Source organism: Equus quagga, chromosome 14 (assembly GCF_021613505.1).
Source record: "Equus quagga isolate Etosha38 chromosome 14, UCLA_HA_Equagga_1.0, whole genome shotgun sequence".
Taxonomy (NCBI): Eukaryota; Metazoa; Chordata; class Mammalia; order Perissodactyla; family Equidae; genus Equus; species Equus quagga.
Window position 1 is genome coordinate 45,712,467 of NC_060280.1, and position 22,553 is coordinate 45,735,019.

General features: G+C 40.5%; 1 protein-coding gene across 2 annotated transcripts; it reads left to right on the plus strand.

Annotated features, from left to right (window-relative positions):
• The first annotated feature begins 1,086 nt into the window (after positions 1-1,086).
• On the plus strand, positions 1,087-19,904 carry C14H11orf97 (chromosome 14 C11orf97 homolog). Of its 2 annotated transcripts, none has more exons than XM_046638066.1 (4): positions 1,087-1,247; positions 5,768-5,872; positions 15,801-15,926; positions 19,215-19,904. In XM_046638066.1, the coding sequence occupies exons 1-4, from the start codon at positions 1,130-1,132 to the stop codon at positions 19,226-19,228; spliced, it is 363 nt and encodes a 120-aa protein (XP_046494022.1). In that variant the 5' UTR covers positions 1,087-1,129; the 3' UTR covers positions 19,229-19,904. The 2 variants fall into 2 exon arrangements, with proteins under 2 accessions (XP_046494022.1, XP_046494023.1); XM_046638067.1 differs by lacking the exon at positions 1,087-1,247 and adding an exon at positions 2,084-2,335.
• The last annotated feature ends 2,649 nt before the right edge of the window (positions 19,905-22,553 follow it).

Consider the following 22,553-nt stretch of genomic DNA (forward strand, 5'->3'; position numbering starts at 1 on the left):
CATAGCGATAATAATGTAAATTCTCTAGCCAAAACTTCAATTTATCTCTATTAGGAAGTTTGAGGGGACAGTAAGTTTATGTGAGGTGCAGAGCATGAAAGAGAGCTAAATCCTCATCTTCCATAGTAGGAAATCAACACATGATACCCCAAACTGAAAAACATAAAAGTAGCAAAATAAGCATTTGGTTATATGGTTGTAAATACTGTTATCAGAAAAAAGAGATGAAAGTGGGTGCCTCTGGGGTGAAATGGAGGCAGAGGAGCCCCCTGTATTATTTGGTTACAAGCTTTGTAGAATTATTTAACGCTAAAATAATGTATGTTTAGCTTTCATAAAATTAACACCACCCTATAATTTATTTTTTTAAATGACTGCAAAAACAAAACAAAAGCAACCTCATGCTCCAAATAAAACTCTAGATTTCCCCATTTGCTATTCAAATCAAACTTTGCTGAATTTGATTTCCTCATCTGTAAAATTGCTGATTACATGGATTGAAATAGATTGTGAATACAAAAGTGCCTGAAAACTACAAGAGTTGTTTAATAATAATAATAACTTACAGTCCAAAAGTTTGGAATCCTCAACATTCATTTATTTGATCACGTTGTCTGTGCAGCAAGGAGTGGGACACGACAAGCATAATAAGCACAAGCTGTGTGGCACCAGCGACCTTACGTTGAACTCACCTGTGCAGTACCTAGTCCCGTCCCTACCTTTTCCAGGTGGTGATCTATTCTGGCTTTGGGACCAGACTTTTCCAGAGTTCAGATTCCACCTGTGCCACTTCCTAGCTGTGTGGCCTCACACAATTTCCTTAGCTTTTCTGAATCTGTTTCCCTACCTGGGAATAGTAAAGCCTCTCCTGCGAAGTTGGAGGGAGCAATAAACGGAAAGTTAATGGAAAACCCTCTGCTTCGGTGGGTAAGTAATCGCAGCTCCCTAACTCCAGCGCCTTACTGGGCGCGCGGGACGGCCGAGGCCCGGGAGAAGCCGGCTGAGAGCCGCTGCGAGCCGGAGGACCGGCGGTCACTATGGCAACTGGAGACGCCTCGCGTTCCCAGGCCGCCTGCGGAGGCGCTGAGAAGGCCACCCCGACGCGGGCCGCGAAGGAGACCCCAGCGACATGAGAGGAGAGGAGGCGGTGGTGGTGACCCCGGTGGCGGCGCCGGAGGCGGCGGGGCTGGGGAGCGGGGCGCGCGGGGAGCCCGGCGGCGGCGGCCCGCAGGAGTCCCGCAAACAGTGTGAGTTCCCCGCCAGCCGCGGGCCCTACGCGGGGGGACGTGCGGCGTGGAGAACCGCGGAAAGGGGCGCTGCGGGAAACCGGGGACTGGCGGAAGCCGCGGAGGTTTGGGGTGGGGGTGGGGGCGGGGGCGTGGATCCGCTGTTTTGACAAAGGCAGAGGCGATGACACTGTGGCATGAGGCGTCCAGTTCATTTCCCCAAGCCCTCCTTCGCAAAAGGCTCCCTGAGCCCACGTAGCCTCCAACTTAATTGGTAGTGGCATTGGCCTGGAGGAATTGAAAAAAAATTTATAAATGCATATTTATAAAAATATAAAATTATGAAAATTTGTAATATATAATTTATTATAAAATTAAATGTGTAAACTTTATATTAAAATGTAAAATTTATAACAATTTATAAAACATATCTATAAATTTTATACACACACAGACACATATGGAAACCCGTAGCTAATTTTTGCCAGTTCCTTCATTTTACAGAACAGGAAACTAAGATCTCGATTAGAGGCAAGGAAGTGATTTGCCCACGGTCAGTCAGTCAGTGCTGGAGAAACACTTAAAACAGTTAAACTGCCATCTCTTGGACTCTCAGTCCATAAATTATTACCTGATCCTTTTGGAATCTCACAATTACGGCCACATTTCAACACATGCTGTTTCCTTCCTGCCCTGACAAATACACAAACAGACAATATTCAAATAAGTGAAAGCAGTTCTGGTCCACGGTTACAACCAAGATGGTTGAAACTCGAGTTCGCGCCAGGTCTCGGCGCTCATCCGATAGTTTCATGAATTTACAGATTTTCACAGCCCCTTGTGCCTCACAGGTCTGCAGTAGGTGCCAAGGAATGATGACAGTGAAAATAATAGGCCAAAGAGGAAGGCGAGCGGTTTCCAGCCTTTCTGAGCGCCTCTTTGATTGCCTCTCAAGAGAGCAGCCTCGGTTCTCGGACTCCCTCTGAGCTCGGCAGGCGCAGGAGGGAGGATTGCTCTGAAGCCGCTCAACTCCCTCCGGGAGACCTGCTCAGGGAGCCGCCGAATGGCTCCTCCTGGTGAAAGGGCCTCTTTCCTCCGCATCAGCCCCGGTATGACTGATTATGAGACTTCATTCCTTTTATTATTGTCAACAGCACGCAGAGGGCCTCCTTAGAGCAACTAAATTCAGGGTATTTAAGTAGTCAGTATAATTAATTCCTTAATCCAACTTAAAATTCTATCTGGGAATTTTTCCATTAAAGATGCTAGAATTTAATATTCTTTATTCCTGTGGCTGTAGGAGTAAAAGGTGGAATTAATCATTCACTCATCAATTCAATAAACATCGAGTTCTTAGTGCATGCCAGGCATTGGGCAGGTTGCCAGGAAGTGAGTAATGAATTAAGGCAGGTGTCCAAACTTTCAGAAACTGGCAAAGTCAGGGTGGGGCATATAAAGAGTCCTGGCCTCAGCCTCCCTGCGAACATCCTTTTAGGGCCTCAGCCTAAGCAGAGGCAGGCTGTTCACACTGGCACAAAGTACTCACTCAATTTTCAAATGTTTTTGGGAAAGGTCTTTAGTCTCTCTACAGCTTCTACTCCCGGATCTGCTCTCAAATATATACAGATCGAAGCGTTGTCCTTTCCCATTGAAACATCCTTGAATTACATAAAGGCAGCTATTTGAGCACCCACCAAACCTTTCATAAACTTCAGTGTTACCTTTAAAATAGTTTGTAGCAATCTCACCATGCTGGCTGACATCTTCCAACCTTCTCCAGTTTATTAATTCACTACATCTGGTATTCTAGGTACAATCAGGTTAGTATAGTGTGATGGGACTATAACATCCCTTGATCTGAACGTTATACTTTTATTAGTTCCAGAATTACATTAGCTGTTTTGGCAGACACATTATATTATTAACACATATAATAAATTCAGTCTATGACATCCTTAGTTTCTCTTTCCCCCTTTGTCCTGTTGAAAACATTTGATCAGGGCCTTTTCTATCCTATACTTATGTAGTTCATCTATTTGATCCTAAACACAAGTCATTGTATTTATCCTCATCAATACCGTCCTGTGGATTCATCCAGATGTAGAAGCAGCCTTTTGAGTCCTGAGTCTGCCATTCAGCAAGTTAACCATTCATCAAGTTTGTGCCATTCTCACGTTTGGTGAGTTTGCCAGCAGTTCCTATATCCAAATGAGCAAATTAGATGGTGATCCAAGGAGTTCCAAGCAGAGTCTCTAGAAGCCCCTGATCTGTCAATGGGCATCTTTGGCATGGCCATTCTGCCTCCTACAAACACACTTTATCGAATGCCTTGCTCAGATGCAGATACATTGTGGCTATAACATCTCCCTAATCTAGCTAGTTTGGTAACTTGGGTTTGGGAGAGTAAGGTAGGCATGGCTTTTAGTTTTTATGACTAGTTTTGTGACTTCTGGGAGTTGCTTTCTCATCTACAAAATAGGAATAATTGTACCGGCCCATAGGGTGATTGTGAGAAAGAGAGATATATATGTAAGGTGCCTAGGGCAGGGTAGTGTCCAATAAATTATAGCAATTGTTATTAGCTCTTAACAAAAGAAAGCAGTTCAGTCTGGAATAATATTGTTTTTAGCAGTCCTTAACACTTAGTGATGACCGCTCCTCATTGTCTGTACTCACAAGCCAAATGTTGACCAATCCACTCAAAATGCTGGTGAAAATCAACATCAAGCTGCTCTGTTAGAGTTCATAGATTTTTTTCTTTATTTTCCTTTCTTTTTTTCTTTTTTAGAGCAGTTAATACTTGCCTCTACTAGCTTTTTACTACTCTCTCATTTTTCACAGTTTCTCAAAACCATCAGTGATTTTCTCTGTAAATTCCCATAGAAGCAGGGCTGAAATTTGTCGAGAGATTTCCTTTCTACTGACCTGTTCTAGGCTTTTCTTCCTTCTTAGCCATGTTTCTTAGAACCTTTTCTGCCTAAAGATCATGATTTAACAAAACAAGATTTAACCACACTTAAGCTTGAGTAATCCTGACGCACACTCCTCTCTCTTATGACGCGTAACATTTGGAAAACAAGAATGAGACCAAGAAAGTATCTAATTCTACCTTGTCCGCTTCTGAGGGTATGTTTGGGTCTTCATGACCAGTGATGACCCAGACCCACAGCCAGAAGCAGCAGATATCTTGCCTCATTTGGGTCTGTCTGTGTGCAAGTCAAACTGATTCACTCGTGTTCTTTATTGGTTAGTCTGGAAAAGATGAGACATCTGCCATATCTTTGTAAGTTTAAACTCAAATCTTACATGACAAAAATGTTTGGTTGTTTAGGTTTTTCATGGTTCCTTGGATTGAGCTTTTGAGTACTGAGACTGGAACTACTGGTTCCCTGACATTCAGAAGGCTGCACTGGCAGACATACACATGGAATAGTCCTTGAGCTCCGTCTAATTTAACAGTGCTTAGTTCGCTTGAACACACTTGTTGAGCATCTGTTATTATGCCAAGTTCTGTTCTAGGACTCCGATGAACTGAACAGATAACATCCCTGCCCTTATGGTATTTATGGTAAGGAAGACATATTAAGCTAATAGTGACACAAATAATTGTATACAACGTAAGTGAAGCCCTACACAAATTGCAATAAATGAAATGGAGAAAGAGAGTGCTATGAGAAAAAGTAACCAGGGACATTTCGAGATTGTGGAGTCAGGGAAAGTTTCCCTAAAGAACTGGCATTTAAGCCTAGACCTGAAATTTGAGTAGAAGTTACCCTAGGAAAAAAAAATTAGGAGAAAGGCAGTTCAGATGGAGAAAATAGAATGTACAAAGGCTTCAATGTGGGAATTGGCAGAAGGACCACAATAAAGCCCAGAGAGCAAGAGAGAGATGCTAACAGGAGGGACTGGAGAGACAACCAGGATCAGATAGCACAGAGCTCCGTTGGGTGAGCAGAAGAAGTGTAGCTAAGGTTATTTAGAAGAAGTAATCCAGTCCTCCACCATAGCAGGGATGCCCTATAGGGCCAGGTTTAGAGGCCAGGAAAAAGTTGTATGTCCATCAGTGGTTTACTGTTACAATTCAGGTCTAATCTCTAAAAATGATTAAATAATCCTGAGGCTGTTCTATGTTATGTATCTGGATTGTGGGCTCCTTGTACACATCTCTCTTATTCATTGCTGTGTCCTCTGCCCCTTGCCAAAAGCCTGGCACAGAGTAGGTCTCTAATAAGAATTTATTGATTAAATGAAAGTTTTCTTGAAGCTAACGAAGAAAACTCCGTATATTTATTCATAATACCTAAAAGAGGTGTCCACAAGTTACCCCAAAAGTTCAGGAATTATATGAAAGCGTGAAGTCCCAAAAGAACAGAAAGTTACAATGGAAGCGATCTTTCCAAAATGGAGTCTGCAGGGGGAATCGTCTGCTATTTGTATGGAAGGATACACCTTTTTAAAAAATAGCTATTCATGTAGGTATAATGGCTAGAAGGTTGGGCAGAATTTGTGATAAGTAACCAATTTTGTTAATGTCTTTATAGGGAAGAAATTTTTATACTGTGAGCCACATAAGAGAATTAAGGAAGTGCTGGAAGAAGAACTTCATATGAAGAGAGATGAATGCCTCATTAAAAATCCACCTGCAGGTAATCTCAGCAACAAATGAAGTGTATTTGTGAAGCGGATATGAAGTTGCCTATTTGATGGCAGAGAGATTATTTTATTTATTACAAAACCATGACTATCAAAAGAAAAATGGGAAATTCTTGAGCTCGCTTTATGATTATTTTGCCTATGTCCAAATGAACTGTTATATTTAGAAAAAATGAGCTAGTTATCAGTATCTACATTGCTGTCCCACATTTTTGGTGGAATTATTTCTATTTAATGACAAGCAGAATTTTTTCCAAGTGCCTGAAAACCACAATAACATGTTCGATCTTCATCAATACAAGTATGACCAAGAACAGTGGTTCCTAAAGATTAGATTTCATCAGAATTACCTGGGAGCCTGTTAGAAGTAAATGGCTGGGGCCAATTCCTAGAACAGCTGACTCAGAAGGTCTGGGATGGGGCCTAAGAATTAGCCTTTCTACCAAGTTCCCAGGTGATGTTGATGCTGCTGGTCCAGGGACCCTACTTCGCAAATCACTGCCCCAGAAGAATCTAAGTCATTTAAGTAGGTCAAATCATCCAAGAATTTCATCCCACATACACGTAGTGTATGAGTTATATGGTCTGGGCGTTGATAGCTATCACTGATGGTTCATTTGAGAAAAGATATATGCTCTAGAAACCCCAGAATCTCTTGCAGATGTTATTTTGAAGCTGCTGGAGCCCCTCATTTTCGTGGTTCCTTCTCAATGATTACTAGGAACATGTTTCATGCTCTTCATATCATCAGGTTTTTATTGCAACCCTCTTGGGTATCAGCATTGCTAGAGGAAATGAAAGGACTGTAAGACACGACTCCGATACTCAGAGAACTTGACAGTTTCTGAGGAGGGTTGTTGAATACTTGGCAGGTAGGGCCCAATTCTCTAAGGATTCCTAAGAGCAGATGCTGCAGGCCCAGAGGTGCATTATTTCAGACTCCTTGACATTTTATATTTCAAAACCAGCCACAGAAACACCTTTTAGGCCTTCTCGTATGGCCCATTTTTACAAGAGGAAAGACCAGCAAAATCACCAGTTGTGTTCATTACAATGTCTTCAAGGCATGTTTGAAGTCTGGTTTGAACTCTATGAATGGATTCAGAATGACCTACTAAATTGTTTCTCTGAAACCCAGCCTATACGTACTATTTCTCTGGTGGTTAAAAAAAATTATTTTAAGTCTATATTGTTTTGGGTTTACTTTCCTTTATATGCTTATAAATTTATAATTTACCTACTAGTTGGGTGTTGTGTTATTCTTATTGGGTACATTTGATTATGAGACCATCTAAGTGATTAGGAAATATTCGGTTTATAAAAATTCATTTTTCTAAGCAATCTTTGCAAATAGGCCTCATGTAAAATGGAGAATGCTTGGGCTGCATTTTTATAACATCCACCAGAGGTCGCATGGATGTGCTATTTTAGACTCAAAAACCCTTTCAAAGCTGAGAATAGATTCTGTATTCAGTTTTGAAGGGCTCTATTTATGGGAAATAGAGACCTATTGTTTTCTTTTTCTTTTCTTCTCCTCCTCCCCCCCCCCCTCCGTCTGCCCCCCTTCTTTTTTTGATGGCAGGAAACCCCATGTGCTTGGCCAGAACAGAGAACTAGTCCCTAGAGAGGCCCACACTCTTCCAGCTTAATCTTAGAGTATTGGCAGCTCTGGGCCAGCCACTGGACCTTCTAGTGCAGAGTTTTCAGTGACACACTCCTTTAAATATCTGATGAAAGCTATGGCTTGTCTTCCTGGAAAGCACAACTTGACACATACACCCAGAATTCTGCACAAAAATTGGGGGACTAGAATGGCTTCCATAGCACCTATTCCCAGATGTTAAGAGTAGACATGCTTCACCCACTGTTTCCACTCTTTACTTATCATTTGCTCCTTCACCCATTTCAATTAGGATTTTGTTCCCATAAGTCCAGGGAAACTGTTCTTTTGCAGATTGCAAATGACCTTCCTCTTGAAGGTCAAATCCAATGATCTTGAAGGTCAAATCCAATCCACAAACTGATCGAATTCAACTTCTCTGGAGCGTCTGACACAATTGTTTAGTCCTTTCCGAAAACACTTTCTCAGCTTAGCCTCCAGGTCACATGCTCCAATCTCCTGGTTTTGCTGGTACCACTCTTTGTTATCTTTGCTCACTCTCCTTCCTCCTAGCCTCTAAACTTTGGAGAACTTAGTCACAGGCCTTTTCTCTATCTACACTCACTGCCTTGGTGATCATATCTAGCCCTATTGCGTTAGTGACTCCAAAATTTTTATCTTTAGCCTCTGCTTTCCCCCTCAAATCCCAAAAGCCTTCTTAACCTTCCACCTGGATGTATAATAGGCCTCTCAAACTTAACATGTCTGGAACAGAACTCTTGGTCTGTACTCCAGCTTTTAAAGTCCTACTCTTCAACAGATCTTCCCCAGCTCAAAAAATGGCACCACCATTCACTCAAAAGATTAGGTCAAACACCTAGAAGTCAAATCCTCAAACTTCATATCCAGTCCATCAGCTAATCCCGTTGAATCTACGTTTCAAATATATCCTAAATCTCCTCAACTACAGTCTTGCCCAAGCCCCCATCATCTCTTACAGGCTTAGCAGGAGCATCCTATAGCAGCTTCTACTGTTGTCCCCTACAGTCTATTCTCTGCACAGAAACCAGAGATATCTCTTACAAACACAAATCATTGCACATCAGCCCCATGCTCAAAACTCTCCAATGGCTTCTTATTGTTCCCAGACTAAATTTCAATCTCCTCATAAGGCCTGCTCACCTCTCTGATTCATCTCCAATACTTTCCCACTCCATTTTAGCCACATAGATTTTCTTGATATTCTGGAAAATGCCAAACCCATTCCCACCTCAAGACCTTTACCCCTCCCCCAGACCATCAAATGTCTTCCTCCCTCTTTATTCAAATTTCAGTTCAAATGTCACCTTCTCAGAGGTAATCTCTCTACCAGGTTAAAATAGACACTACCCCCCATCAAGTTATTCTCTAATCCTTTATACTACTTTCTTCTTTCTGTTTTTTTCTATCGCTACCTGCAATTATATATCTAGTTGTATACAATTTTATTGACTCTCTCTCCCACTAAAACATAAGCTACCTGAGGACAGGGGGTTTATTTTGCTTACCACAAATTCTCACAAAAGCCATGTGATATAGGTATTATGATCCCCCTTTTAGGGATGAGTAGAAAGATTTTGAAAGGTTTTTACTATCTAAGGTTATACATTAAGTGGCAAAACTGGATTCTAATAAGTAGCAAAACTGGATTCTAAGTTCAGGTCTGACCCCAAATCCCACTGACTTTCGACTCACCATAGGGTCTCCAGTGACATGTTATGGCCCAATCCCGTGGATACTGTTCCACCTTGGCTGGCTTGAGATTTCTGCAACATTTGACATAGTTGATGGCTCTTTCCCTAAACCATATTCCTTCCTCAAATTCCTTGATACTAAAATGTCCTCATTCTCCTCTTACTTCTCTGGATATTCCTACTCATGCCCCTTAAGAACTTTTTTCACTCACCCCATCCCCAAATACTGATGTTACGGGGGTGTTACCCACAGTCTTCTAATCTTGTTCCATTAGCTCTCCCTGGATTGTCTGAGCTATTCCCATAGTTTCCACTGCTACCTCACTACTATGCCTCTGAAATGTGTGTCTCCAGGATAAATTTCTCTTCCAGATGTCCTATAAATACTCAGGATCAATACATACAAAATGAAACTCATACCTCTCCCCTACCTTCTCCTGCGTGTGTGTCACCCATCCCACTGAATGATGTGGCCTAATGTCCAAGTTCAAAACCAGAGAGCCATCTTCCATACCCATTCCAGATCACCACGTCTCACATCTAATTAGGCTGCCATGGGTATCTCAAGTTTGGCTCAGGATCCCAAACTGTTGATCAATATGCCAGATTCATCTTGCAAACATATAGACATACTTATTTGTTCTGCCTTGTTTTTTGTTTGTTTTTGTTTTTGTTTTTTGCTGAGGAAGATTTGCCCTGAGCTAACGTTTGTGCCAGTCTTCCCCTATTTTGTTTGAGAGTTGCTGCCACAGCATGGGTTGACAAGTGGTATAGGTCTGGGATCCTGTGCTGCTGAAGCAGAGCACGTGGAACTTTAACCACTCAGCCACAGGGCCAGCCCCTGTATTTTTTTTAAATTAAGATTATGATAGTTAACAACCTTGTGAAATTAAAGTTGTACATTATTGTTAGTCATGTTGTAGGTACACCACTTCACCCTTTGTGCCCTCCCCCCACCCCCCCTTTCCCCTGGTAACCACCGATCAGTTCTCTTTGTCTATATGTTAACTACCGCCTATGAGTGGAGTCATACAGAGCTCGTCTTTCTCTGTCTGGCTTATTTCACTCAACATAATACCCTCAAGGTCCATCCATGTTGTTGTGAATGGGATGACTTTGTCCTTTTTTATGGCTGGGTAGTATTCCATTGTATTTATATACCATATCTTCGCTATCCAATCATCAGTTGCTGGGCACTTAGGTTGGTTCCACGTCTTGGCTGTTGTGAATAATGCTGCAATGACCATAGGGGTGCATGGGACTTTTGGAATTGCTGATTTCAGGTTCTTAGGATAGATACCCAGTGGTGGGATGCCAGCCCCTGTATTTTTTAAATATATGAACCAGTTGTCAACATCTTAAAAATCAGGACCTTTTATATACAAGTCTAGATTTCTGGATTATCTTGGGTACAGAGGGAGGAGGGAGGAGAAAGGAAGATGTGACAGCAGAGTTGATATTCACACCTGGTAGCAGTGGCTGGAGTTGGGTTGTGCTGCCCCTGCTGGCCTGCCCACTCTACTGTGAACCATTGCACACCAAGTTCCCCAGTCAAGTGGGGCACAACCCAAGCTATTTATGTTCACACGTCCACTGCAAACTTTCTCTTTTCATGGTAGAAATAGGGAAAAAGTATTTCTCTGGTATCCATACCTCTGACAAATACGGAAAAAAATAAAAGACTGGGGGCTGGCCTGGGGGTGTAGTGGCTAAGTTTGCACCCTCTGCTTCGGCAGTCCAGGGTTCACTGGTTCGGATCCCAGATCTAGCACCACTCATCAAGCTGTGCTGTGGTGGCATCCCACATACAAAATAGAGGAACATTGGCACAGATGTTAGCTCAGGGCCAGTCTTCCTCATGAAAAAAATAAAAATAAATAAAAGACTGAGAGAGCCAATTATTTCTTACCCTGGCCTGTGATACTTACTTGTTACCTGCCTGGCCTCTCTCCGTACACATATTTGAATTTGTGACTTAGATAAACATTATATACTATTTCTTAGATATACTCAAGACTATCTAAATTCTAGGGACCTCAAGGTATACACGTATATCCAAGCATATTTGTGTAGCTATGTATGCATCGGTTGGGTTTTTTAAAATTTTTAAACAATCAACTCCACATGCTCTCACAACAATCTGATTGGTGAAGGTGAAATTTCCATAAGTGTCCAGACTGGATTTCCCTTCAACCATTGAGCAAGGATCAAAACACTGGGCCACACAGCAAAGTATGGGTCAACTTACCAAAGGGCTTATGCCATCTATTAAGAGGGAGATTTGTCCTAAAGTTAAGCAACTTAAATTATAGTGCATTTTATTTGTGACTGAGATAATGATGACCATTATGGAAATACCCAGAAGCAGTGGACTTCAATTATTTCTGTGCTTTTTTTCTTTTCCTTTGGTTGGATGAAATTGGTAAAAGATCAAAAGTTTCTTCTCCTTCGGTTGAATGAAATTGGTAAAAAATCCAAAGAACCAGAAGTTAGGTTTTATGGATGTTTAACACAGTGAACATTACATATCTTTTGGAATATTGTTGTTTGGGTGGCAATAGGGAAAAAGAGCTGTTCAGTCTTCTGGGGCTCTCAGCTGAAGGAACTGTCCCACCTGGTCTTGTGATCATGTTGTGACAACAGTTACAAAGAGCTGTGAAGACACTGAAATGGCCAAGATGTCCCAGGCGGTTGTTTCTGTGCACCTCATACCTGGGTCTAGGGAATGGCATCAGTGACCACAGGGAAATGGCTGCCAGGCCTCTAAGCCCACTCTTCCCTGGGCTTTTTATTCCTTCCAGGCTCATGATGCAGAGACATGTGGGCCCAGTGAGGAGCACTGGATGCTGGAGCAAGGGGTAGGGGTGGGTAATCAGTGTCTATTTATGTAATGATGATGATGATGATAATATAAGAATTATTACTATTATGGCTCTCATTCACAGTGTGTCTTCTGGACATGACAGTTTTTACAAATTCTCTCTCTTAATCCTTTCAACAGCCCTGTGCTCTTCTTATTCCCATTTTGCAGATCTGGAAGCTGAGGCTCAGGGAGATACAGAGATTTGCCCATTGTCACACAGTGGAATAGCTGACATTGAATGCAGGCTTGTCAGAAGCTGATGTCCTTGCTCTTAGCCATTGGGTTATATAATTTCTCTTTAAGATTATGTGGTCTGAGAGGAAAAAAGATTTGAAATTGTATTGGTAGCAAATAGTATTCTCTTCAGTAAGGAAAAACAAAGTTTTCCCAATGGTCTCCAGGTTCAGCTTCAGTTTAGGTTCAAACTTGAGGCAGAACAGGTTTCAGAGGCTTTGTACATTCCTGGCAGATAAGGACGGGTGTGGGATCTATACGAAAAGGTTTTTATCATCCTGAAAAAAAAAGCAATGCAATTTTCTGATCAGATCTTCTGTCAGATGAAAATGGAATTTGGAGTAACTTAGGGAAATTTCTGGATAAGTAAGAATTTAGCTAACATCATCATTCACATATTCTTAGTGATTCCCTGAAGATTTAACTTTTTAAAAAGAAGTAAGCTTGTGAGACATTCATTATGGAACTATTGCATTCATTTTACCATTTATCCTAAAACTATTTCTACATTTCTAAGAACTTCTAAAGAGGACGTTGTGGAAATAAATTAATGTTCTAATTTTAATGTTTTTAAATTGCAAAGGCTTTTGTATTCTTCTGGCTAAAACCTGCAGAGGCTATAGTAGTCATGAAAACTTTGATTAATGAAGTTTACTAGTTTTCTCTTACACAATATTTCCTTTCCCAGTGAATTTCAGAAGCGTCCTGCCAAATCCGTTAATTTGTGTCTATATGTGCCTTATTGCACGGAAACTTAATTTTGAGTCTGGTTTATTTATCATGTTTTGTACCAACTCAGAAAATGTAAAATGTTGCTCAGCAAGTGTAGTTACATTTGTTATTCATTAATTCATTCAACAAAAATGTTTTGTGTACCTACAATATACAAGGAAGTTACTAGACAGCAAAGGCACGTCAAGATAGTTACAGAGCCCTAGAAGTCATGAAACATGACTTTAAATTACTTAAACTTTTCTTCCTCTGGTCAAATCTCTGACCATGTTTACACAAAGGGAGCACAGATGAAATGGCTCTAAACTGGCTTTTCAAGCTCTGATGTTCATCATTCACAGTCTAGAGACAGTTGAAGGGAGCAAGAATATTTTTGAAGTGTGAGCCCCTCTTCCCTGAAAGAGCAGGCCAGGTCCCACTGGCTAAAATTTCCAGCATTGAGGCCTTGTTTAGTAACGTTAAAACTCAGGATAAAAACACACCTAAAAAAGTCTCTGACTGGGGCTAGCTCAGTGGTGTAATGGTTAAGTTCATGTGCTCCACTTCAGCAGCCTGGGGTTCGCAGGTTTGGATCCCTGGTGCGGACCTAGCACTGCTCATCAAGCCATGTTGTGGCAGCGTCCCACATAAAATAGAGGAAGATTGGCACAGATGTTAGCTCAGTGACAACCTTCTTCACACACACAAAAGGTCTCTGAGTAGAAGGGGCTGGGAGCATGAGAAAGGAGGAGAGAAGAAGAAGAAGACACTAGAAAATTTTGAGCTTCAAGAAAGGATTTAATTCCTTTCTCTTAGCTTCTCTTTTGTGCCTGCTGCCCTCTCCCTTTTTAGCTTAGGCATGCCAGCTCTGAGGTCTCTCTGCCCTGCCGCACCTTTGTCTTCCTTCCTCTCCTGGACTGCGCATGCCAGGGCTGAGGCAGTCGGATTTCTCTAAAGAAGCAGCAGCTTCAAAGGGCATGCATGCTTCTCTTCAGACCTCTTTTTCTCCAGTTGAACGCATCACCTTCTGTAACTTCTTCACCCAAACATCATATCAAATCAAAGTGCTATTTTTTTCTGGCAGCCTCTATCCCTGAGTAAAGTAAATACTTATGTATATTTTGCTTTGAGGATTTTTTCATGCATTTCTGAGCATCTGCATTTACATTCAGGTATTTCCCCTATTAAATTGTAACCTTCCAGCTATTCTTGTGATTGCATCTGAAGGGCACAACTAAATTAGACTAGTATAATTCTTCTAGCTAATTTAATATGGTTTTTCTACATGGTTCTGCCTCCTGATTTTAAACTGCTTTCCATTTGCCAGACCTTCCCACCATGTGGAACAAATCTAAATCTGTTTTGTTCATCTCTTACTGGGTGTTGTGCACCGTGGGTATTTAATAAATGTCTGTGGACTCCTAAATCTGAGAGTCTGTTACCCTGGGGCTGGGGAAGCAGCCCTCTTCTATCACTAGACAGGAAAAAAGAAGAGAAAGCTGGCTGGAATGGTGGGGAAAGATTTAGGTTAGATACAAGAAACAGCTTAAACTTTGTAAGGTCTTGAAAAAAGGAGACTTTGGAGTCTTCCTTGAAGGTCTTTGAAGAAGAGGAAAGAAACTAACCTTGACAGACAGTTTTAGCTACTCCATTCAGGAGTGGGGAGGGAGAGGTAAGTATTGACATTCAGCTGGGTGAGTCAGCTCAGCATCTGTGCCTCTAGAAATGGAATCTGAGTCCATGCTTGCACAAGAAAAATAGTTGCCTCTGTAAAAAGTAGATATTATTATCCCCATTTCAAAGATAAGGATACTGAGACATAGTGGGTTAAATAACTTGCCCCAAAGTCATATAATTGGTAGGTGGTGGAGCAGAGACTGAAACCCAGATCCCCTCTGAACCTAAAGGCTGTGCCCCTAATCATTACATGGTATGGAATCCTTTATGGGGGATCAAATGTCAGTGCAGATACCAGTGGGCAGCCTTGGGTCTGTGGAGAATACTCGGCATTGAAATTTGCAGCTTCAAAATGGGGAAAACGACTTATGGCACTAACCTGAATAACCTTGCTTGACGTGGGTCACAGTTTTCTACACAATAGATTTTCACCAAATGCTTGTTGACTGACTCTCAAAACCTAAGTAAGTGATTTTAGGATATGGAGGACAGCCCAGTGCAAATCATTACTAAGCCAGGACTTACTGAATGGTATCAGCATTTAAGACTATAATTTGCCTTGTAGCAATGTGTAGGTATCACTTTCCAAATATTTTGCTATGGTGTTTTCCAGTAAATTTGTTGTTTCTTTCAAGGGGAGATTAAATAACATCTAGTTTATGGCTTTTAGAAGATTGTTGGATGTGTTATTGTAGTAACTTTTGGTTATAATATCTTTGGAAATATTTGCACTTCTAGGAATTAACTCAGAATCGTATAAAGTTGACTAAATGAAGTCTGTGTATTTATATGTTATTTATTCCTGATCCTTCTGTGTTTCATTACATACTGTGTTTCTATATTTTCCTTTATTTCTTTAGGGACAAGTTAAATGATCTAATAGCACTGTAGAGGTTTAATTGCATAGGGAATAATTGAATGAATGAACTGCAATAAAAGATTAAACAAATGATAAAGACCTTGGGTGGTTTGATCAATCAAACCAAGTAAATCTCAACCCAAGTGACTGAAAAAATAATCACCAAGTAAATACTTTTCAAACACTTTGTGCTAAAAAGAGAATAAGCTAATCATCATCATCTTGCTTTTGAAAATATTGACAGTGGCCCTGGAAGGGATTTGGAGCATTAAAAGGAATCTCCCCGTGGGAGGCTTGAAGCCAGGACTGCCAAGCAGAAACAGTTTACTGCCACAAGCCAAGTACTATTCGAGGCACGGAGGGCTGAGAAGTAAGACCCCCATACCCTTGATTCTGCTGAAGTCCCTGAGGGTGCTGGACAGTTTACAAACCAGTAGCGTCTGCTTTATTTAAAGTTCTCAGTCACAATTCAATCTTCTTTTGACTTGCTTTTCGCAGGGTACTTTTAGTTCAGCCACATGACCTCATCGTGGAACTGAAACAGTAACAGCTCAGCTAAGCCATTTATCCCGTGGATACAATAGAAGCTCATACTCTGAGTCATACTCCCGACTCTTTCCTTTACTTTTCATCCGCATAAGACTTTCTAGCACACAGTCAGCCTCAGTGGGGGAGGAATTTTGCGTTGTCCTTGCTTCCAGATGGATGATTTTTGCTTACCAGTGGAAATGAGGAAGGAGAGATGAGGGAATTAAGGAAGAAGAAGGCAACTATTTTGCTTGGTTCCCTTAGCTTCACCCTATTTTAGGTGAGAGGCTGCCAGGCTGGACCCAGTGTACTGTTTCTCACAGACATAAATTTTGGAACAAAATATTACTCATTCCTCACTGTCATAGACAGTGTCTTCCAGGAGCATCTGTGGCAGGATGTGGAGAAGGCAGGGGTCTTGACCTGGAAGCACAAGCAGTGTCCAGATAGTCTAGGGACATGAAACTGAGCATGCAAATCCTAAAAATAGCTCTACAAGCGGGAGGTTACCTTGAGGGGAGAAAGGAGGCGTGGTAGTGCCAAGCTTACGTATTGTTACCCAAGACATGACTCATGATAGCAAACACTATATAGCACTTACTAGTCTAGACTCTTCAACTATAATAATCTATTAAATCTTTATAACAATCACATAAAACAGGCACAATTCATTTTTCAGATGAGGAAACTGATGCACAGAAAGGTTGAATAGTTTACCCAGAGTCACTCAGCTAGTGAGTGGAAGGGCTGAGATTTGAACCCGGGCAGCCAGTCTACAGTGACTTTTAACCACTAGTTACTACTGTCTCTATGAGGCAAACAGTCCTCAGGAGCTGGGGAGTCTGTTGAACCTGGAGTGGAGTGAGAGCTCAGAAAAAGTGCCACAAAGGAGGATGGTCGACAGGGAGACAGCCTCTGGGATATGAATTCAGTAGGGAGAAAATACAGCCACTAAGAGACTGAGATGCAAGGTAAACAAAAATAATAATAATAAAAAATGTTACTAAAGGGGATTCATGTAGCAAAAAGGAACCAGTTCGGAGACCTGGGTTTAACACTAATAAAGTAGGAGGAGCCACCATTTACCATGTGCTGCGCATGGCGGTTAGTGCTTTATCTAGTTATGTAATCCACACGATCACGTGAAAGGAGAGTTTTAATCTCTATTTTCCAGAAGAGAAAACTGAGGCATAGAGACATTACATTACCCAAGATCCTATGTCTAGGAGGTAGTGAGGCCAGAACTATGCACCTTGTCCATCTGGCTTCTGAGACTATGCTCTTAACCTCTGGGCCATCATGGCAGAGAATGCAGTCACTAGACAAGGCTGGAACCAGTCGTGGGTGGTGGTTAAACAGGCACAAATACCAGGGCTATGGGAATGCAGGGTTAGGAACCTGGGAGCCAACTACACTCAAAATCCACAAAGATATCAGTGTCCTGCAGTAACAGTTGATTCAACTCAAGTCTGGGACACTTGCCCACTGGGGGCTGTTTATTTCAACTTTCCGTTCAATTTGTCAGGTCCCAGTTAAAAGTGGGTAAATCCATCATTCCAAGTAAACTCCCAAAGCAATTTATTTTAAAGATGCATGATTTTCTAAATGCCCTATTATAAGACTGGTTAGAAGAACAAATTACTTTCATTTGAAGACATAAAAGTCCAATAGATGATTCAATTCATCAACTGGGGACATATGATAAGAAAACGTGTGTTTGATTTTGACCATAATTGCATTACCTGCATCCATACAATTTAGGAGAGGCTTGTTCATGGCTGCTGCTCAGTGTTGCTCATCCACACTGCCTTCCTAGTAGTCTCCAGCCCTCTATCTGGAGGCCAGGTCAAGCGCTTCCAGTGATCATGTTACAATGTGTAGCTGTTGTTATATCCTTGCTTCATCTCTGTAAATTACAGCTGCATTTTGCCATATGAACTGCTACTATCTGCTACACAAATCACAACTGATCAATTTATATGAATCAGACTAAGAATCAGACATTTCTCATCGTCAATGAAAAAAGGTAGATGCAAGGCACAGAAATATCATAGATGAGCAAAATCCACAGATAATTTTCAAAAATTCCTCAGTAGTAATTCATACACTATCAGAAGCTCCATGAAGGCAGGACCTGTGTTGCTTTCACTCACCGCTGTGTTTCCGGCACTTAGCACAGTGCCTGGCACAGCAGGTGCTCAATCATTTTTTGTCACAAGAATAACCAGTGAATGATGAGCCAGGAGGTATGTGTTGAAGGCATACTATATGGTCAGAATCTTCTTGCTGCTAACCCAAATATGTCCCCCCCTCCACAGAAGTATATGGTTTTCCCTACTTGAGACTGCTAAATTAAACAGATTGCAAACAGTACAGGGAAAATCAAGGGAACCTGTTGACACTAGTGTTTGAATCATGAAAAGGTGCATATATCTTACATATGCTTGGAACTGATGCTTTTAAAGAGACGTTTCCATGGATTGCAGTGTTTCCAGGAACTTCTCCTGTAAAGTATGCTTTACAGATAATTCGGTCAATCCTCACTGTCATCTTCTTCCTATTCACTTGTGCTTTTTCCTCTTTCTCATGAAAAAGACCATCATTGTAGTTGTGACTCTTCCAACATTTAATACACATCCTTTAAAGTTTACATTCAGAATCATGATTATGTAATTGTAGTTCTAAAACACATTTCTGTTAGAAACTGCAAAGCATCTACTATTTTCATCATACTAACAGATTTTATTCATTTACTGTGGTCATTTCATTCTTATTCTGTGGTATGTAACAAGAAAAAGTTGTCTAGTCCAGCCCTTCTCAAACTTTACCTACAAATCATATGGGCATATTATTAAACTTTAGATTCTGATACAGTAGGTGTGCAGTGGGGTCTGAGATTCTGCGTTTACAGCCAGCTCCCACGTGATGCCAATGCTGCTTGTCCAGACACTATACTCTATGGTTTCTCCAGTTACTTGGATCTCAGGGGTTATGGCTTTTACATTCTGCTCTAGCAAATGAAGTATTATTGGGAACATTAAGTCAAATTTAGACTTAAATGGGGTTGGGATTAAAGAGCATTTCCCCAAAGTAAAGCCTACTTATTTTGTCACATATTTCTTTACTCTAGGATACAATCAATAAATTTTTCCATTGAGAAGAAACGTCTTTCTCCTGATGTCTGAAAACAGAGAAGAAATCCAAGCTTGTCTCACAGTTTAAGATGTGTTAAGAAAAAAAAAAAAAGTACATTAGTCTGTAATTCCTATTATTGGTATTAATTCCTATCTATAAATTAATCCAAAGTAATGAAAGATTATTGGTAAAATTTGCTAAGCACCTGAAAACAATGAAGGAAAATATTATATTTTTGGTTATCAGACTTGGAATACATTGGGCTTCTAATTCAGTTTATTTTGTTAAATATGTGAAACATAATAAAACAAAGACATGTTGACTGAGTCTACTTCAAGGTAAATATTATAAACTTTAACTCAGTATAGTATAATTATGCTCATCCATTAAAAAAAAGGAATAAATCCAAATATAGGTAAAGGTTCATAAATCAATGACATAGATGAAAAGTCTCTGACTCAGAGACCATCATTTCAGTGCTAGCATTGATAAAGCTCATCCCCTCTAGAATTTGTCCACTAAATAGTAAGGAGCCAGGAAATGTATAGAGATCTAAAGAAGGATTTTACTAATGCTGCTGGGTTAAAAAGAAAGAAAAAACTCGACCTTTCTGTCCCCATCAATTGTCAAAAGTAATATATGTGCAGTCTAGAGAAACTGGAAAATAAAGAAATTTAAAGGAAAAGAATTCATCTGTAATTTAATTCCCCAAAACAGCCACTGGTAACATGTTGATATATCGTTATTTTTTCCCTATGCATGTTTTACTTTACATGTTTAAAATCACACTGTATAGTATATATATTTATCATCCCTTTTAACATAACATCATATAATTTACCATTCATGACAATATAACTTTAAATAATTAAATTTAAAAATCTTCATACATTTGTACTAAATTTTTGCATTTATTGCTCCTCTCTGTACATTTGGGATTTTCCAATTTTTCATTTTCTACATAACTGTTGTGATATACTTACCCCCTTCCTCTTAAAATGTTCTTTTTCCTAGTATTCTGGTTACACACCTTCTATTTTCCTTCCTTTCTAAGCTAAGCTCATATTAAAACTTTCTCCATTTCAAGTTCATTTCTGAGTTTTAATGTAATAAATCAAGTCAAGTCAACAAAGATTTGTCGACTGGGTATGTCTCTTCCCTACCTAAAAATATTTACACAGTGACAGTCAATAATCTCTTGAGTCAAGATCCAAACTTTTCCAGATTTAATATAAAAATTTCCATTTAGTTACTGCACACTAGAAGAGAGTCTATGAGTAAGCCAATTCCAGGCGCCATCTTATTTATGGAACTCTCTCATCACTGACTGGCTACTTCAAAACAGTGTTGCTGACCAGTAGCTAAAATTGGAGAGACTGCATCTTAAATCAGTCAAGAAATATAACACTAAAAACTACCTAGAGTTGGGCAAAGCACTTACTATTCTTACAAATCTAAAATCTCAACCTTCTAAAAATTCTTACTCTCAACTTTTTTGCATGTAAGGATGCCACACAAAAAGTGCAGTGGGTGGGGACTGTTGACTTTTATTTATCCCTTAGAAATGATATCCTGTTTGTACTTAAACTCCCAGTGTGACTTTACAAACATACCCTCAGGGATTTCCTTCCTCAATTCCACTTGCCTCCTGCTCAACAGACAAGCTCCCCACTGTTTACTCACAGCCTTGCTGTCTGGGCTGGGTGCTCCGCAGCAGCCTTCCTCTTCCTGACCACCCCTAACGCCGCCAACAAGGACTCATCTCCTGGCACTGTTTCCTTGCTAAGGTTTCTGTCCTTGTTCCACTTTGGGGCCCTGGTTCCTTTTGTGGTTAAATTTTGTTCTTCATCGCTCCATTGCACATCTTCCCAACTGGATTGATGTACAGGATTTTTCGTGCTAGCATTATTTATAGTAGTGAAAAACTGAAACCATCTAAATGCCAAATGTAGGGGATGATTTTAAAAATTACTACATGATACAGCTGTTTTTTAAAATTCAATAAGCATTTTTTTAATAAAAACTCTTTGAAAACCAGGATTACAAGAACTTTTTTTTTTTTTTGGTGAGGAAGACTGGCCGTGAACTAACATCTGCTCCCAATCTTCCTCCTTTTGCTTGAGGAAGATTGTCCCTGAGCTCACTATCTGTGCCAATCTTCCTCCATTTTGTATGTGAGAAGGCTTCCACAGCATGGCTTGACAAACAGTGTGTAGGTCTGCACCTGGGATTCCAACCACACGCCCTGGGCTGCCCAATTGGAGCACGAGAAGCCAACTACTATGGCCACTGGGCCAGCCCCAAGGACACTTCTTTAAAATGATAAAAATCTATAACAATCTTAAACCAACAGCCGTTTTAATACTTGATGAAATACACTAGAAGCATTCCTTCTGAGGTCGGGAAAAAAACAAAAATGCTTTTTTTCCTGGAGATGTTTGCAGATTGCTCACTTTCGTTTTTCGTTTTCTATGCTCCCAGCCCCAGAGTTCTTGAATTTCCCCAGTTATGCTGGATACTAGGGTACTCCAGGGTACTAGGATAACTTGGTGTCATAGGGTTTGCACTCCACTGCCTAATTTGGCCAAATAGTCATGGCAAAAGTATCTGTGAACTACATAGATTAAAAGATTAGAAGTAGAAAATAAAAAGCCAAAACGCTTGGGAAACCTATTTACTGCATGAGACGGAATAAAATTTTTTTGAAAAGACAACTTTTTGGTCTTTAAAAAAAGTCTATCCCCTGGTTTATTTTATTAACATATCCTTTGTCTTATAACTAAAATATTTATATAGAGAGAAATCGTACAATGAAGAGGGTTTTTTAATAAAAATACTGTCATGAGACCAGCCCAGTGGCGCAGCAGTTAAGTTCCCACGTTCTGCTTTGGCGGTCCGGGTCTGCTGGTTCGGATCCTGGGTATAGACATGGCACCGCTCATCAAGCCATGCTGTGGCAGGCGTCCCACATGTAAAGTAGAGGAAGATGGGCACGGATGCTAGCTCAGGGCCAGTTTTCCTCAGCAAAAAGAGAAGGATTGGCAGCAGATGTTAGCTCAGGGCTGATCTGCCTCAAAAAAAAAAAAAAACACTATCATGTTACACATATTTTATAGCCTGCATGTTTTTACTTAGGCATACATTATGACCATTTTCCTATGTAATATATGTTTATCTGAATCACTATTTTATAGGCCATATAATATACTCTGATATTTCAGTACCACAGTTTACTTAATCTTGTCCTATTGAGGGGCATTCATTTTGCATCCAGTTTTTCTAAACTTGGCATTTTAAGGACTATTTCCACCTCCTCCTGTCCACACAACAAATA

Excerpts from the sequence above, each read along its gene's own strand:
- C14H11orf97 (XM_046638066.1), top strand. The coding sequence starts at position 1,130 with ATGAGAGGAGAGGAGGCGGTGGTGGTGACCCCGGTGGCGGCGCCGGAG. Across the intron at positions 1,248-5,767 it reads GCAGGAGTCCCGCAAACAGT|GGAAGAAATTTTTATACTGT; the intron begins GTGAGTTCCCCG and ends ATGTCTTTATAG. Across the intron at positions 5,873-15,800 it reads CATTAAAAATCCACCTGCAG|TGGCCCTGGAAGGGATTTGG; the intron begins GTAATCTCAGCA and ends AAATATTGACAG.